This window comes from Suricata suricatta, chromosome 17, assembly GCF_006229205.1.
Source record: "Suricata suricatta isolate VVHF042 chromosome 17, meerkat_22Aug2017_6uvM2_HiC, whole genome shotgun sequence".
NCBI lineage: Eukaryota > Metazoa > Chordata > Mammalia > Carnivora > Herpestidae > Suricata > Suricata suricatta.
The window spans coordinates 43,326,540-43,345,361 of record NC_043716.1 but is presented as its reverse complement, the minus strand read 5'-3'; the positions used below and the strand labels follow the sequence as shown (position 1 = coordinate 43,345,361).

The 18,822-nt window shown below is 34.8% G+C and overlaps 1 protein-coding gene across 1 annotated transcript in view; it reads right to left on the bottom strand.

Moving 5' to 3' along the window:
• The window catches only part of TANC2 (tetratricopeptide repeat, ankyrin repeat and coiled-coil containing 2), a 365,001-nt gene that overhangs the window by 299,876 nt on the left and 46,303 nt on the right, over window positions 1-18,822 (bottom strand). Inside the window, exon 2 of the mRNA XM_029927266.1 lies at window positions 2,727-2,820. Within this exon, the coding sequence (XP_029783126.1) occupies window positions 2,727-2,793 (67 nt within the window). The 5' untranslated portion in view covers window positions 2,794-2,820. The remainder of the gene's footprint in view (window positions 1-2,726; window positions 2,821-18,822) is intronic.

Genomic DNA, 18,822 nt, shown 5'->3' with positions numbered 1-18,822 from the left:
CCTAACTATACTTTAATAATAAAGAAAACCACGCCTAGGCACATCACTGTAAACCTAGAAAACTAAAAACAAGGAGAAAAAAGATCACCTTTAAAGAGGCAGCAATTAAGACTATTAGTTGACTTCTCATTAGAAATAATTCAAGAATCCAGAAGACAATGAACTGTAATTGAAAGTGCTGAAAGACAACTGCCAATCTAGAACACTACTCCCAGCAAGAATATCCTGCAAAAATCAAGGCAAAATAAAGACGTTTCCACATAAACAAAAGCAAAGTAAATTTGCCACATGAAGGCAATAATAAAGGGTCTTCTCCATACAGAAGGAAAGGTGACCCCATCTAGAAGTGAGGGATGAAGGAAGGAATGAGAATCAATTAAATGATCAAATATATAGATAAACCTAAATAATGGCAACTACACAAAACAATAATAATGTCTTGCAGAGTTTAAAATACATATAGGTGAAAAGAATCTAAGGCTCCTGCATTGTCCAGGAAGAAAGTAAAAGTACCACGTGACATCAAACTTTGACCGATGTTTTAATTTTTAAGGTAACCACTGAATGAAGTACAAGAATACGTAACTTCTAAGTCAAAAGGAAGAGATATGAAATAATAAAAGGAAGAGATCTGATCAATCTAAAATAAAGCAAAAAAGGAGAAAGAATGCAGAACAGGCAAGACAAGTAGAAAGTACATTGTAATATGTTATATTTAGACCCAAATATTTCATTGGTTGAATTAATGTGGATTAACCAACATCTCCCTTAAGAGAAAAACTTGTCTTAATGAGTTAAAAGAAGAAAACTCAACTATATCCCATTAACAGTAAAACCATACAGAAATGCTGAAAGTAAAAGAATAAAACAAATCATACTCTGCAAGCACTGGAATCAAGAGAAGGTAGGATAGCTACAGTAATATGAGACAAAGTCAACTTTCAAACAAAAGACATTATTAGAAATAAAGAGGACATTTAATTATGGTAAAACAGATTTACCAGGAAGATATAGCAATTCTCAATTTCAGTGTGTCTAATAAGATAGATTCCAAACATATAAAGCAAAAACTGTCAGGAACCAGAAGGAGCAACAGACAATACCGCAATCATAGTGTGAGATTTAATCAGATCTTTCTCAGTAAATAATTTATTTAAAATAAATCAGAGTATAAAATATTTGAGTGCCACCATTAACAAAACTGGCTTACACTAGACCCAGTAACTGTAGAATCCATATTATTTTCAGATATATCCAGAACATTCACCAAAAATTGACTATAAGCTGAGCTATAAGGTAAATCTCAAAAAATAAATACATAAATAAATAAAATAGGGGCACCTGGATGGCTCAGTTGGCTAAACATCTGACTTTGGCTCAGATCATGATCTCAACAATTCCTGAGTTCGAGCCCCACATCAAGCTCTATGCTGACAGCTCAGAGCCTGGAGCCTGCTTCAGATTCAGTACCTCACCCTCTCTCTGCCCCTCCTTTGTTCATGTTCTTTCCATCTCAAAAATAAATAAATAGTTAAAAATTTTTTTAATAAAAAACATATCAAAAAAATAAAATAATACAAGAGAACTGTTATCATGTAACCTAATAATAAGAAAACCAGGAAAGCACCAACTGTTTAGAAATTAACAATTACACCTATGGGTCAAGAAGAAATCACGATGAGTTAAAACACATTTTTAAGTGAATAATAATATACCATCAGTGTAAACTTGTAAAATGCAGAAAAATTAGAAAATTGAGAAGATTGAAAGAATATCTACAACCCATTAACAGAAAACATTTAGTACATTTCTCATCAACATTTCTCCAAAAAAAGTATATATATAAGTTTCTGTTTTTACCTTCGAAGTTTTAGAATTATTTGTTATTCTTTTTTTAAAATAGTTTATTACCAAGTTGGTTTCCATATAACACCCAGTGTCTTGCCCACAAGTGCTCCTCTCCGTGACCATCACCCCCCTTCCCCTGTCCCTTCCCTCTTCAGCCCTCAGTTTGAAATTGTTATTCTTTTTTTTTTTTAGAATATCTGTTATTCTTAAAACAACCTTTATGAACTTTATTTTAATGATTGTAAAAAAATCTAAATTTATATTTCACTTTCTGTACAACCCTTTGAGGACAGTTCCTATTTTTACAGTCTCACTCCCCAAACGGTACCAAGGACTGAAATAATTTCACATGTTAATTCAAAAAATAAATTTAGGTCTAGAAAGTGTTCAATAAGTAGTACACAGAAGCATTACTCCCTCATATATTAGAAATAAATATGTTTCATCCACAGACTCCTTTACCTGACTGTCCTGGTAAGTATTTAAGTGTTCCTACATCGTAATTAAGAGTACGGCAGCCCTGGGGCACCTGGGTGACTGTGTCAAGCATCTGACTCTTGATTTCAGCTCAGGCCATGATCTCACAGTTCGTGGGTTTGAGCCCTGCACTGGGCTCCACGTTGACAATGTGGAGCCTGCTTGGGATTCTCTCTCTCTCCTCCTCTCTCTGCCCCTCCCCAGCTCATGCTCTCTCAAAATAAATAAATAAACCTTAAAAATTAAAAAGAAAAAAAAAGAGTATGGCAGCCTACAGAAATGTAAACTTCCTTTTTTTAATTAACCATTTAATAAATAAATAAAGTAGCATCAATTCAGATCCTTCAAAGAACTTCCCTTTCTAAAACAGCACACAGAATAAATGTAGAATAGTCACTTACCACTTGATCTGTTTTTACGACTTGATTTCCCTCCAGTAAGAAGCATCTTGAGGCTGTTCCGAAACATGGTTGTGCTATTCTAATACTCACAAAACTGTAAAAGATAATATGGGAAAATGTTAGAAACCTGGATTTTCTATTCAAAACAGTATTAATAATTAATTTTAAATGCACCATAAGGAATTAACTATGTTTAAATATATAGTACAGAAATTTTAATGGTATAAGAAAAACATTTAATTAATTTAACTAAACATTTAAGTATTTCCTTAAAAGTACACTGTAATACTTTTGAGTATCATAAAAGATAAAGGCAGATATCACTGAGGGCACAAAGAAGCAGAAGAAAGAATTAGGTAGCTATAAAAATACAGTCTACCCTTTCACTTGACACTCTGTTTCTTGGACAATTTTCCCATATACCCAACACATACACTCCTGAAGCTTAAGAATCTAGAAACTTACAGAGTGCATATTTTCCACGGATCAAGCCAGAACCACCTCAAAGACCACGAATAAATTAGTGCCTATCCTATGTCCCACTTCTATCAAAGGATAATTCTTCCAGTCGTGCTTTGGATCATGTCCTCTCTCACCTCCTCAAGGACTTTTAGCCAAAAATCATCTTCCTTTCCTTTCTCACACAGCGTTAATTTTTTTCTCTTTGAATCATTCCAATCATAACATAAACATATTAGTATGTCCTAACCAAAAACAAAAAGCAAGCCTCTCTCTTTATTCCTACATGATCCAATTACTACTCCTCTATCCTTATTCTTCATAGCAAAATTTCCTAAGTGTTCTTAGTACTTGGTGCCTCCAGCAGATTGAAAAGAATAAACCTGAACTAAAAACAGATGTTCCAAAAAAATATCCAGACCAAAGCAGTGAGAAATAAAAGTTGAAAAGTGTAAAAGAGGAAATAGAGGCCTATGGAATCCACTGAAAGCATCTACCACACGTAAGACTGAAATCCCAGAAGAAAAGAGAGAGAATATAAGAAGCAATATCTGAAACGACAACAACCAAGAACTTTCTAACATGAGTGAGAGGCATAAAGTCACATCTTTAAAGACCTATAGGAAAAAACAGATATAAATAAGCAACAATCAGGGCGCCTGGGAGGTTCAGTTGGTTAAGCATCTGACTCTTGATTTCAGCTCAGGTCATGATCTCATGGTTCATGACACTGAACCCCTGGTTGGATTCTGTGTTGAAAGCACTGAGTCTGCTTGGGATTCTCTCTCTCCTTTTCTCTATCCCTTTCCCTCTTGCACTCTCTCTCTCTCAATATAAATAAACTTTATTATCTTTTAAACTTTTTTACTGTTTACTTATTTTTGAAACCGAGAGACAGACCATGAGCAGGGGAGGGTCAGAGAGAGAGAGACACACACACACACAGAATCTGAAACAGGCTCCAGGCTCTGAGCTGTCAGCACAGAGTCTGATGTGGGGCTTGAACCCACGAACCGTGAGATCATGACCTGAGCTGAAGTCAGACACTTAACAGCCTGAGCCACCCAGGTGCCCCACAAAATAAGTGAACTTTAAAAATAAATACATACTAAGCAACAATCAACAGACTGAGAAATAACTAGACAGAAATTATGAATGGCAGAAGACAATGGAATCACTTCTTAAAAATTCTGAAAGGGGTGCTTGGGTGGCTCAGTCAGTTGAGCATTCAGCTCGATTTCTGCTCAGGTTATGATCTCAGTTTCATAAGTTTGAACCCCACAACAAGCTCAGTGCTGACAGTGCAGACCTGCTTGGGAGTCTCCCTCTCTCTCTCTGCCCCTCATCTGCTCACACACACTCTCTCAAAATAAATTTTAAAAACTCTTTTAAAATTCTGAAAGAAAAATGAAATTGAAATAAAAGTGATAACAAACAATGTATCAGTAAAAGAAATACTAAAAACGAATTCTTCCAATAGAAGGAAAAATGATACTAGGAAAAAAAACAGAAATGCAAAAAGGAAGAGCCATAAAAAAGATAAGTGTTGATAAACATGAACAATGACTATGAACAACGACATAAAAATGATTTTATTACTAACTTGTTAAGTTTAAAATTTAAAAATGCATGAAAACAATTTAAAAAAAGTTGGAACTGGAGTAAATGGAGTTAGTTTCTAAGGTATCTGCATTATGCAGGAAGTGGCAGAAGCAATAATCTACATCATACTGCAATAACTCAAAATTCATGTAGTAATTTCTAGAATAGCCATTAAAGGCTAATTAAAATGAGAAAAAGAATAATTAAAATGTTTCACTGAACCAAAGAAGAAGAGAAAAGGCAGAGTGCACATCATTAAACTACAAATAGAAAGATAATAGCTTTAAACTCAAATTATAGTTACTATGTTAAATATTCACTCTACTATAAGACTATTTGTGGACACAGAAAGATTAAATATAAGATGGTGGGAAAAAGTGTTATATCCAAAAAAAAACAAAACAATTAAAAGGAAGCTGTCATAGCTATGCCAATATCAGAAAAAACCAACTTAAGGCAATAAACTCTACTAAAAATAAAGACATTTCCTAATAACTAAAAAGTCATACCAACAAAAAATATTATACTTCTAAGTATAAATGGACCCAATAACAAAGCTTAAATATATATAAAGCAAAAAAAAAAAAGTTCAAAAACAAGACTAATAGGTGCTACAGACAAATCCATAATCATGTCAGGGATTAACACACCTCTGTCAATTGCTACAAGATCAAGCAGGTGAGAACCATTTTTTTTACTAAGATACAGAAGATTTAAACTATATGACTAAACAAACAGACTTAATATATATAGTACATTCTTCCAAATAAAAACAGAATATAGACCATACACAATACACATACCAAAATAGACCATATGCTGATTCATAAAGCAAGTCTCATTAAATTTCAAAGGATTGAAGGCTCTGAGAATATACTCTCTGACTATAAGGCAATTAAGCTAGAAGTGAGTAATTTTTAAAACTTGAGAAACTCCCCTACTGCTTGAAAATTAAGTGATGTACTTCTAAATTCCTGATGAGTCAAGAAAATAAAAGTATATAACTCATAACGGAAATTTAAAAATATTTACAATAAATTATCTATAAACTATGGAAACATACAGAATGAAACTAAAACAATAATTGTAAAGGGCACTTGTGTGGCTCAGTTGGTTAAGCATCCTACTTCAGCTCAGGACATGATCTCACAGTTCATGGGTTCGAGCCCCGCATCAGGCTCTGTGCCAGCAGCTCAGAACCTGGAGCCTGCTTGGGATTCTGTGTCTTCCTCGCTCTTCTCTGCCCCTCCCCCTCTCATGCTCTGTCTCTGTCTCTTAAAAATAAATAAACATTTAAAAAAAATTTAAAAATACTTGTAAATAAATGTAAAAAAGAATGCATGTATTAGAAGAGACAAAAATCAGTATCTAAGCTTCTGTTTCAAAAAGTTCAAAAACAAACAGCAAATTAAAGAAAGTAGAAAGAAAGAGAGTAAAGAGTAGACATTGATGATACAAAAAACAAATTCAAAATAGATCAAATCAATGAGCCAAACACTGGATTTCTGAAAAGTGGTAAAATTAATAAACCCCTAACAAGGCTGATCAAAACGTAACAAAGAAATTACAAACATCAGAAAGAAAAATAAGGGACATCATTTTAGGTATTCAAGTCTTTTTTACATTTATTTTTGCAGTTTAATTTTTTGGTAATCTCTATAATCAATGTGGGGCTCAAACTCACAACCCCAAGAATAAAAGTCACATGCCCTTCTGAGCCAGCCAGGTGCTCCAGATATTAAAGGCTTTTTTTTTCCATTTGAGAGAGAGAAAGAGAAATGAGAGAGAGAGCGCGCGCGCGAGCGAGCACGCACGTGAACAGAGGAGGGGGCAAAGGGAAAGAGAGACTCTTAAGCAAGCTCCACACGCAGCACAGAACCTGATACGGGGTCAATCCCATGACCTGCGCCAAAATCAAGAGCTGGGCACTCAACTGCCTGAGCCACCGAGGCGCTCCTTAAAGGCTTTTTTAAATAAGATAATATAACAACTTTACAACAAATTTAGCATCTTATTTAAAACAAATTTCTTGAAAAATACAACTTGCCGAAACTGACACAAAATTGAGCAGAAATTTTGAAGCAGGCCTATCTCTATTAAAGAAATTGAACTTATCAAAACTCCTCCCACAAGGAAAATGACAGGGCCAGATTACTTCACTGGTGAAGTCTACCAAACATTTAAGAAACAAACAATACCAATCTTATAAAATTTCCTTAAGAAAATAGAATATTTCCAAACATATTTTATGAGGGCAGCATGCTCTTAATCCTGAAACCTAACAGAGATTACAAGAAAAAATTACAGACCACATATCTTATGAACACAGACTCAAAAATCCTTAAAGACACTGAAAATTACAAAAGTTACTTAAAAAGAAAATTATGGGGTATTTAAACACATAGAGATACACCATGTTCGAGTGGAAAGTTCATTGTCGTCAAAATGTTGATTTTTCCCTAAGATGCTCTAAAGAGACAACAATCTGAAATTCTAGCAGTCATTTTTTGGAGAAATTGAGAAGCCTATTCTAAAATGCATATGGTAATGCAAAGAGCCTAAAATATGCAAAGCACACTTGGAAACTAAGAAAAAAGCTAGAGCGTTTGTTTATACAACCTGAGTTCAAGACTTACTCTATAGCTCCAAAAATCATGACAGTATGTGCTCATAAGTATCATCAAGCAGATCAATAGCACTGAATAGGTAGCCCAGAAAAAGACCAACACTCACATGGTCATTTCTTTTTCTTACCAAGTCATTAATGAGTAAAGGAAAGTCTTTTCAACAAGTGGTGGTGGAACAAATAGATATTCACTTAAACAAAATTAATCTTGATCTGTGCTTCACACTAGACATGAAAAGTAATTCAAAATAAATCAAGCATTAAACATCACATAAACACTTAAATCATAAAGCTTTTAAAAGAAAACACAGAAGAGTATCTTCATTATTTAGAGATAGGCAAAGGATTCTGAGTATACAGAAAGTAATAATCATAAAAGAAAAACCTGATATATTTGGGCTTTATTGAAATTTTTAAAAACATCTGCTTTTAAAAAATTAGTATCATCAAAATGAACAGGCAAGTCACAAACTGGGAGAAATTATTCACAAAACACATATTTAACATAGAACTGATATCCAAGATAAAGAACAACTACAACTCAGTTAAGAGACAGTCAAATTTTTAAATGCGTGAAAGATCTGAAGAGACAATTTTATAAAGAAGATATACGAATGGCCAACACACATACTGAACGAGATAACGCAATTTGTCATTGGAGAAATACAAATTACAATGAGCTACCACTATACTTCACTAGAAAAGCAAACTTTTAAAAGACTGACAAGGGGCTCCTGGGTGGCTCAGTCAGTTAAGCCTCCGATTTCGGCTCAGGTCAGATCTCACGTTCGTGGGTTTGAGCCCCGCGTCAGGCTCTGTGCTGACAGCTAGCTCAGGGCCTGGAGCCTGCTTCTGGTTCTGTGTCTCCTTCTCTCTCTGCCCCTCCCCCTCTCATGCTCTGTCTCTCTCTGTATCAAAAATAAATAAAACATTAAAAAAAAAAGACTGACAATATCAAATATTGACCAGGATGAAAAACAACTGAAACTCTTAATATATTGTTTTAGTGTTAAGAGTAGAACTGCTTTGGACAGAAGTCTAACAGTTTATTACAAAACTAAGTATATACCTTACATATGACTCCACCCATTATATAATCCAGAAGGAATTAAAACATGTGCATAAAAAGATTAGCATAACAATTTTCATAGCAGCTTCATTCGTAACAGCCAAAACAGTAGCCCATTTGTCCCTCAATAGGAAAATGGATAAACTGTGGGATTTTCCTACAGGAGGATACTATTCAGCAATAAAAAAGTATGAACTATTCATATATTCAACAACACAGACAAATCTCAAAATATAGTATGCTTACTAAAAGAATCTTATATTAAATTATATGCAATAATCAATGGTAGGAAAAAAATCAAGAGTAATGACTGTGTCTTGAAGGTAGATGTAAGGATTAACTGAGAAAAGGTACAAGGAAACTTTCCAAGATGGTGGTAAATTCTGTATCTTGAAGGATTTTGGAATACACACATGGATGCATCTGTCAAGATTCAGTAAATGTTTATATCATATTAAGTTTACTTATTTTTGAGAGAGAGAGAGAGAATAAGTGGGGGAGGGGGAAAGGGGGAGGCAGAGGATCTAAAGCAGGCTCTGTGCTGACAGCAGCCAGATGTGGGGCTCAAACCCAGGAACTGTGAGATCATGACCTGAGCCAAAGTTGGACACTTAACAGACTGAGCTGCCCAAGCACCCCTCAATTTTCATTTTCTCAAAAGAGAATGAACAACTATTTTCTTATGTATAAGATTTTCTATGTATACACAAGTGTCAACAAAATAAGTAACACACTCCACATGCATGATCGCCTTTAGTCCTCAACAAAACTTCAAGGTGGGTGGTATATGCTTCATTTTAAAGAAAAACTTGAGGTAAAGAAAAGTGAGATAGCATGCTCACAGTTATACAGCTAATAAATGCTTCAGGCAATATTTGAACCCACGCTTTTTGTCCTCCTCTTCAGTGCCCATTCTTATACAGGGACACAATCTACTTAAAACTGTAGGGACACAGGTCTGAATTCGGCTTCTCAGAATCATTAGACAATAGAAAGGCACACATTGCCCAAGGCAGGAGGGACCACCCTTGGAACACCCAATCAGGAAAGGCCAGCTAACGCCTTTAACATTTCCATGGGCAGGCCTAAAGATGGAGGCTAAGGTTAGTCATGCCCTGCGTGAGGGTCCTGGGCCCACTCTGTGATTGGGCAATACTCTAATTGTTGCGATTGGCTCCCACCAAAATAACAATGTATGGTTAAAGTTACTGCCAATATTGATAGGCGATAGTGACTGGGTCCCACCAAGAATACTCTAGGCAATGTGAATGGTTAAACCTGCTGTCAATAATATTGTATAATAATGATAGGATCCCTATACCTGTGTCACAATTTCCTGTAACTCCCCCTTCCCAAGCCCATAAAGGCCCTGCCCCCACCTTTGTTTGGGGCTCTCAGCATGGATCCACTGCACCAGTTAAGTCTGTGAGCCCGAGCTCAGGGTCAGGGAGCCTAAGCCCGTAATAAAACCCTTTGCTTCTGCATGCGTGACTCGGTCTTCCTGGCGGTTTCTGGTTTTTGGGGACAATATTAAAAATCTGGGCATAACAAAACATTAACTGAAACTCTAAAAGTTCTAAATCAAGGGATTCTGATTAAAAGTCTCAAGTATTATTCCATTTGACTTTGGTTTTTGAAATAATGCCTTTTAACTTATTTTACCTTAATCTAGTGAGTTAAAAAAAAATAAAAAAGGAAGAAATACTGTTACAGGTTGGCTTTAGTCTTTGCAAATGTACCAAGAAAAATCATGACAAAACACACTAAGGAGAAAAAAAAAAGATACCCTGCCTTAGTGGACTCTATGACATCCTACCCAGATCCCTGGATCACAGGATCAGAGCACATGTTCCTCAGGTCTTAATGGCTCAGAGCTGTTCCCGAAGCTTCAGAGAATGATCTAGGCTAACCAGAGCCACCAATAACTTATTAATACAGGGGCACAAAAGACCAGCTCCTTTATCTCAAAGGGGGACAATTTTGAGGTATGATATGCTCCAAAACCCTCACCCATCTCTTCCTATGCTTGATTTTTCTTCAAATAATCATCCGTAAATGATATATACCTGTTTGTTGCCAGTTACCCCCACTAGAATATAAGCTCCATGAAAACATGGAAATAGCCTGTGTAATTCACTGTTGCAAACCATAAGTGGAGAATAGTGCCTGGTAAACAGTGGATGCCAAATAAATATTGACAGAATTAATCAACTGTATTTCTTCAGTTTGTATATCACCATCTAAATCAAATCCCTTTTAAGGGAAACCTGGTTCTTACTCTTTTTATCCTCAATGCCTAGCTCATGGGAGGCTCTAAACACTTCTTGAATGAGTAAATAAATGAATGAATAATTGAGCAAAGAACTTGATTCATCAGATTATTAACATGTTAAAGAGGTAACAGGAAACAATACAAGTAAATTTCAATAGACAAGAGCAGATTATGAATTAACTATAACAATAGGCACTCCCTAGCATGATTAAGCACCAGGGAAATGCAGAGAAACTCTAGGCAAGTTCAAATATATATAAGAGGAAAAAACAAGAAAATTCTAGTTATACTTCAAACTTTTGCCTAACTCAGAAGTTATATAGTTATATATATGTAACTTTGAATATATATGTCAAAAGGAAGCAAAATAATAGCACAGATTAGAGACTAAACCATTATTTAAAATTTACTAAGACCAGAAGCCAAACATAAATAAAAATCTCACATCTAAAAATAAACCAAGATAATATTTTAGAGTTAACTTAGGTTAAAAAAAAAAAAAAAAAGATGTGTGCAATAAAATAATTACAAGGATCACTTTTTTTTTAATGTTTTTTTTATTTATTTTTGATACAGAGAAAAACAGAGCATGAGAGGGGAGGGGCAGAGAGAGAAGGAGACACAGAACCAGAAGCAGGCTCCAGGCTCTGAGCTAGGTGTCAGCACAGAGCCTGATGCGGGGCTCGAACCCACGGACGTGAGATCTGACCTGAGCCGAAGTCAGAGGCTTAACCGACTGAGCCACCCAGGCGCCCCAATGATCACTTTTTGAAGTATAGAGATTTTTTCTTTGCTAGTCCTAAAATCTTTTATAAAAGTTGACTGAAATATATAAAGAATGAAATAAAACATAAAATACTTATTTAAAATGAATTATCCATCTCATAGTTATACTTTGATAAAATGACTTTCTTATTCAAGATAACACATCGCCAGAAAATTTATTGTAATAAAATATTAATATAGAAACTCCACGAAATTGAAGCTAAGTGGGAAATGGCAGTTTCATCTAATTGGATTTATGATAGTAATAAATGGCTAAATTTCATCTTACTTCTCCAAATTATAATCCAAATTCAAAAATGGTAACTCTCTCAGGAGAAATCATTAAATGAATTCCTGGCAAGTCCAAGTCTCTGGTAGTAAGATAACAAACAAGGCCCCCAGCCATTTCTAATTGCCTTAAAGTTAACTGATTCAAACATTATGTTACCTGCATGGCTCCCAAGCATTTTAGGCTTGTGACACTTGATCTAAGCCATTCAAGAAAAGTACCATTTTCTTAATGGTCCACCACGGCTGGAGACTCAACCTGTTATTCAATATATTCTTGCACTATTTTATTAGTGCAATCAATTTTAATTTTCAGTGTTATCCCTCCTGCATATTTGGAAGACATTTTCTTACCTTTTTTTTTCCAAAAAAGGAGCAAAATATCCTCATTCATAAAAATGCTTATGTAACAATAATGAAATCAAATTAACTATTAAGCACTTCGGTATTATTCAGGCTAAATAATCATGGTATCCCATTTAACTTTTCCACAGAGGACATCTTTCAGTCTATAAGCCAGTTTTCTTTAAAAATTCTTTTTCTATATCCTTTTCCATTTTGAGTGCTTGGTATTATTTTTATTCTCATTTTGGGTTTTGTGGTGGATTGGCTTATTCTTATATTTTTGTTTTCCAATTCTAGAAACAAGTTTCTTGACATGAGAACTATGCCTAATGGATAAACTACACCATCCAAATGCTTTTTAAGTTCTATGGGTTCTGAAGAAAAGGTTTCAAATAGTAAGAAAATTAAAAGTAAGGAAAAGTAATAAAGACAGACATTATCTGTAGAACTCTAAATACAAAAACAAGATTGCATATGATCCAAATAATGAGTTAATAAGTATTATCTTTCCTTACCCAGACAACCAACAAAATCTCCTTTTATGATTTTCTCCACAATGCTAATTTGGATAGTGCTTTCAAGGTGCCCTTGAAAACAACCTGTTGGTGTAACTACAAAAAAGTAAATTATATATCTTTAAAGTAAATGTTATCCATTTTCGAGATTGTATCAATTTAGAGCTTCCCTTCAGAGAAATTTTTGTAAGGGGACAAAACATACACATACACACATTTACAAAATTTCAAAGAAATTTTTAAATATTATACAAAAAGATACAGTAGTTAATGATGCAAATGTGATGGAAATGTTGAAAAAAGTGGTAATATTTTATAATACATGGTTTTAATGAAAGAGACAGTAAAAATTAAATACATGTACTTGAATTTTAAAAATACATTATTTTAAAAATATCTAAAAGATGGTATTATTCCTTATACATATATCAACACCCTTCCGAGCCTTCCTCCTCATTAGGCTAAGCTGCCTAACTTCTAAATTTCAACTCAAGCAATTATTTTAGCATAGGTAGTCTGTCCAGATGGATTTGCAATTGATGAGTTCTCAATTCATCCCAGATTCCGGATCTGTATATCACAGGTCAAGGATCAGTATGCCCTCAGTTTGGTACTCCTACCCAACTATAGCTACCAGTATCATCGGAGCCCCTGAGGCTGCACTGCCTAGGGAACAATGTGAACAACCCAGATGAAACAATGGGATTTAGAAAGGATTTTGGGAGAAAAATTGCTTTACTGTTACACAATATTGTTCACTATAAAAAGTAGGGGGGGCGGAAATAAGAAAATAGAAACGTGCTGGAATTTTCTAAAAGAATGATTCAACAATGAAATAAATTATCACTATTACATCCTCCTTTGCTTTCCTTATCACTTTGCCATAAAGTGTTGCATCAACTTTCGAGAAAATACAGGTTTGGAGACACCAGCTTTCAGGCCTCTTTCTTTCTTTCTTTCTTTCTTTTTTAAGCTTCACAGAACACATATGAGAATACAGGAATTTTCATTTTCTGCCCAAAATGTCAAGAATTACTGTCAAAGGAAGACATTTTACAATTATTAGATGAGAAGAAGAATGCAAAAAGAGAGACAACAGCACTCTCAATTCTGATGAAACAGAAATCTTACACTATGAATCTTCAGATCACCATATGATGGATGAATTTTCTCACATTCAATAATCAATGAGTGAATCCTAGAAATGCAAGGTCATTCACAGAAACGAACCATCAATATACTGAAAAGTCAATCAATGTAATATACCATACTAATAAAGGACAAAACCCTAATAATCATCTCAACAACAAAAAAAGCATTTGACAAAAGCCCATAACCTTCTATGACAAAAACACTAAGCACACTTAGAACCAAAGGAAATTTCCTCAATCTGATAAAGGGCATCTATGAGAAACCTACAGCTAACATCCTAAATGCTGAAAGATGCTATTTCCCCACAAGATTAAGAATAAGACAAGGGTGCCTGCTGTCATCACTTCCATTCACATTGTTACAAAAGTTCTAGCCAGGGCAATTAAGAAAAAGAAATAAAAATATCCAAATTGAGAAAGAAGTAAATCTATCTATATTCACAGATAACATGACCATATATACTGAAAATTCTTTAAAATCCACCAAAAATCCTATTAGAGCAATAAGGGAATTCAACAAATTTGCAGCACACAAAAATCTATTGTATTTCTATACACTAGCAATGAACAATCCAAAAGTGAAGTCAAGAAAACAATTCCATTTGTAAAAGCATCAAAAAAGAATTTTTAAAAATTTAGGAACAAAGTGAGCAAAAAAGCACAAGAAGACATATACACTGAAAACTACAAAGCATCATTGAAAAAACTTTAAAAAGACCCAATTAAAAGGAAAGACACCCATGTTAATGAATTGGAAAGCTTAATGTTGTTGAGATGGCAATATTCCTCAAACTGATCTATATATTCAATGCAATACACCTAACAAAATCCCAGCTACCTTCTTTGCAGAAATTGAGAAGTCAATACTAGAATTCATATGGAAATGCAAGGGACCCAGAATAGACAAAACAATCTTGAAACGAACAAAGTCAATAAATAAAAGCCCCTCCCAAAGATACCCATATTCCGATCTATTGGGATTTACATGACAAAAGGGACTCTGCAGCTATGATTAAGTTAAAACTTTTAAGAAAGGGAATTATCCTAGATTTTATCTAGATGAGCCTAATGAAATCAAACAGGAAAAAAACCCTCCAGAACAATCTCAGAAGATGGAATGACAGGAGAGAGATCAAAGTGATGTGGTCATAAGCCCAGAAATTCAGGTGGCTTCCAGACAGCGGAAAAGACAAGGAACACATTCTCTACTCATGCCTCCAGAAGAAGAACTATACTAAAACCTTGATTTTAGCCCATATACGACCCATTTCAACCTTCTGATCTCCAGAACTGTAAAAAATATAAAATAATATCTTAGTGTTGTTTTAAACCACTAAACTTATGGTAATTTGTTACAAGAACAACAGGAAATAAATACAATCACAATAGCAACCAACATGTACAACATAGTTATTATCACCACATAGCAATGTCTCAACATCTCTAAAAGCATGCAGCTGCCACACTAATAATGGGTCTGTCCAAGTATCTTGTTATTTAAGAACTGTTTACTGTACTACTCTACAGGTCTATCTTTTTATATGTAAGAGCAAAAGTTCTCAGTTCTCAGTGAAAACAGTTGATTTTTTTTGTGTGTGGGGAGGTACCAGTGTAAAGTAATTCTATACTTCTTACATCAAGTTATTTCACATCACTTAACTCAACTCTATAGTCAACCTAAAAGACATTGAACTAATAATACACAGTTGTGACAAAAATAAACTTCACACACTAATTAAAAATTTACAGCATAGCTATAGAGTTCACAAGACACCTGAGTCTCATAACATATCATAAAAACACCTGAGTCTCATAACATATCATAAAAAACAACAAATTGGAGTGTGCCATGGATGTGCAAGGTGTACAGAAATGTAAATCTTAGCCTCAAATCTTGCTATCAACCTACACAATCTTAAAGTTTTCTAGTTAGACCACCAAAGAAAAAGATGGGCACATAAATGGAAGTGTGGCATGCAATAGCACAAGAAAATACATATAAAACTTTTTTCCTCCAGATTTTAGGAAGTGGTTTCAACAAATTAGGTGATACAAATGAAGGCTTTTGAGTTCTATGCATCAGTTTCCTCTGGTCCTTCGCCACCTCTCACCAAATAAGAATATTGGAAACCTATCATTTCAATCACTCTCTGAACAAAATCCCAAACTCCCTAGCCCCTTTGTTCTTGGTTCCATACACCAGACAAAAATCAAAATTCAAGCTGATTCTACTCTGCCAAGGCCACTACACACTACTGGGAAAAAGTCACATCATCAGACTAGACTGATAACTAGAAATCCATAGATGCCAAGTTTCAACTGACCCTTTTCACTGCTCAGCAATTTACTGATTTTCTCTAGTCAATTCTTTTTGAACATTGCTTGACCTCTTATTTCTCTCACTCTCAGCCAATGGTTTTGGCTCCTATAACACAAAGAAAAATACATGTCTTCATAATTTTAAGAATTCCTTCAAATACCTACCAACTACCAACAAACATATAAATTTAAGTCAATTAACACTTTCTTGTCCTATTAAATTAAATATATTACTGGGGCACCGGATGGCTCAGTTGGTTAAGTGTCCAACTTAGGCTCAGGTCATGATCTCGTGATTTGTGGGTTCGAGCCCCACATTGGGCTCTATGCTGGCAAGTTGGAGCCTGGAGCCTGCTTCAGATTCTGTGTCTCCCTCTCTCTCTGCCCCTCCCCTGCTCACATTCTGTCTCTGTCTCTCAAAAATGAATAAACGTTAAAAGAATTTTTTAAAATATATTACTTGGGTACAGGAGATTAAGAGTACACTTACCTTAATGAGCACTGAGTAATATATAGAATTGCTATACACTGATTGTATAATTGATATAAATCCTTCCTTTAATGGCTCCTTCCATCAGTATTTCCCTATGCTCAAAAATCCTTTCATCTTTAAAAAATAAAAATCCTTTCTCAATACCTCCCTATCTAGTTCATCTATTGCCATTACTCTGTCACCTATTTTCTGGATAATCAAATCTCACTCTCCTCTAGTTGTACCTAGTACTTTCTAGCCCAGTAAACTAGCACCATCACTAAGTTGTTTATTCATCCTTTATTCTTTCTCATTCATCTAACTTTTCTAACCAGTCAGCATATACCTTCATTCATGCCCCAGACTAGATTAGCTCCAGCAATTATAACTCTCATTACTTAAACACCTTGTTCCTGATCTTTTATAACACTAATAAATTACACTGTTTGACTTTCCACACTAAACATATGTATGTCCTATGAGGCAACAGACCATGCTTATCACGTTCACTGCAGTCCTTACTTACACACTGACTGGCACATACTAGACGCTCAATAAATAATGAATAAATGAATGGAAAAACCAAGGCCAAGCCATACCCTACATCTGGTGATAAACATAGATAAATATCATAAATCATATGAAGCATACTTTCTTAAAATGCTTCCGAATAAAGGGAACATATATCCACTCATTCATTCAACAAACATGTATTTTCACGCTACCAAGCACCAGGTACTGCCCTAGGTACTAATGATAAAAAAGCAGTTCCTTGTCTCATAGAGTTTATGATCCAACTAATCAAGGAAAGGGATGCCCTTTAGAAGGATCTAATTCAAATCCAAAAGGCTATAAGATATGGGCTTCATAAAACAGGGACAGAAAACAATCCTTTTCTTTAAATAAGCATGAAATTGAGACAAAAAGGGAGGTGAGTGACATGAGGAAAGTTTATCCAAAAGGTAACACACACATACACACACATACGTACACAAAACCCACAGCAGATATGTATGAAGAAGAGGCGATACTATGAAAAATCAATCAATTCAGCAGTGCAGGGGGAAAGTTTGATATACTTAATAATATATACTTATATGCCTATATATACTCATATACCTGATATACTTAATGTACCAGAACACAGAAGCCAGCTCCTGATAGACACTAATCTACTTTCTATGGATTTACCTAGTCCAGATATTTCACATAATAAATAGATTTCCACCTATTTTAAATATTGTAATTTTATGTATTTTTTTAAAAATCATTTCTTCTAATTTTTCAATCTGTAAGCCAAAACTTACATGCAATATCCTCCTACTCTTGATTTCCATTTTATCTGCAGTTACATCTTTTTTTTTCCTCTCCTTCCTTCAACTAAGAGTTATCATTTTCTACTATGTATCAGGCAATATTCTAGGTATTGGAAATATAAAGCTTTCATTTATTTTATTTCACTTTTTACTTCTTTATTTTATTTTTATTTCATTTATTTTATTTTGAGAGTGGGAGGGAAGGGGCAGAAAGAGGGAGAGAGAATCCCAAGCAGGCTCCATACTGCCAGTGCAGGGCCCAACACAGAGCTCAATCTCACAAACCATGAGATCATGACCTGAGCTGAAATCAAGAGTTGTATGCTTAACCAACTAAGCCACTCAGGCACGCTGGAAATATAAAGCTTTTTTCAAAAGCCAGACAAGATTTGTGCTCTCCAATTTAGAAGGGAAAAGAAACAATAAGTAAACAAAGGAATATATGATCTAATATCAAGGACTGAAAAAATGCTATGAAGACAAATAAAGAAGGGCAACATTTAGAGCGTGAGAAAGGGTGCTATTTTACACAAATAAGATTAAGGAAGGTTTATCTGAGAGGATGACATTTGCAGAAATCTGAATGAAATGAGGAGATAAACCTTCAAAATGTATATGAAGATCTAGGCCAGAGAAAAAGCAATTTACAAAAATATTGAGGCAGGAATGAGCTTAGAATGTTCAAGGAACAACAATGAAGTCCAGTGTGGCTGGCGAAGAATAAGAAAGAACGGTAGATGAGGCCACAGAGATAGTTAGGGTTCAGATTATTAAGAGCACTGCAGATCTGGAGAAAGACTGAATTTTATTCTCAGTATTATGGGACACTACTAGAGAATTCTGATGAAAGGCTGGCACTCCAACTCTTAGCTGGAGTAGCCCTGGAGATTATGAGGA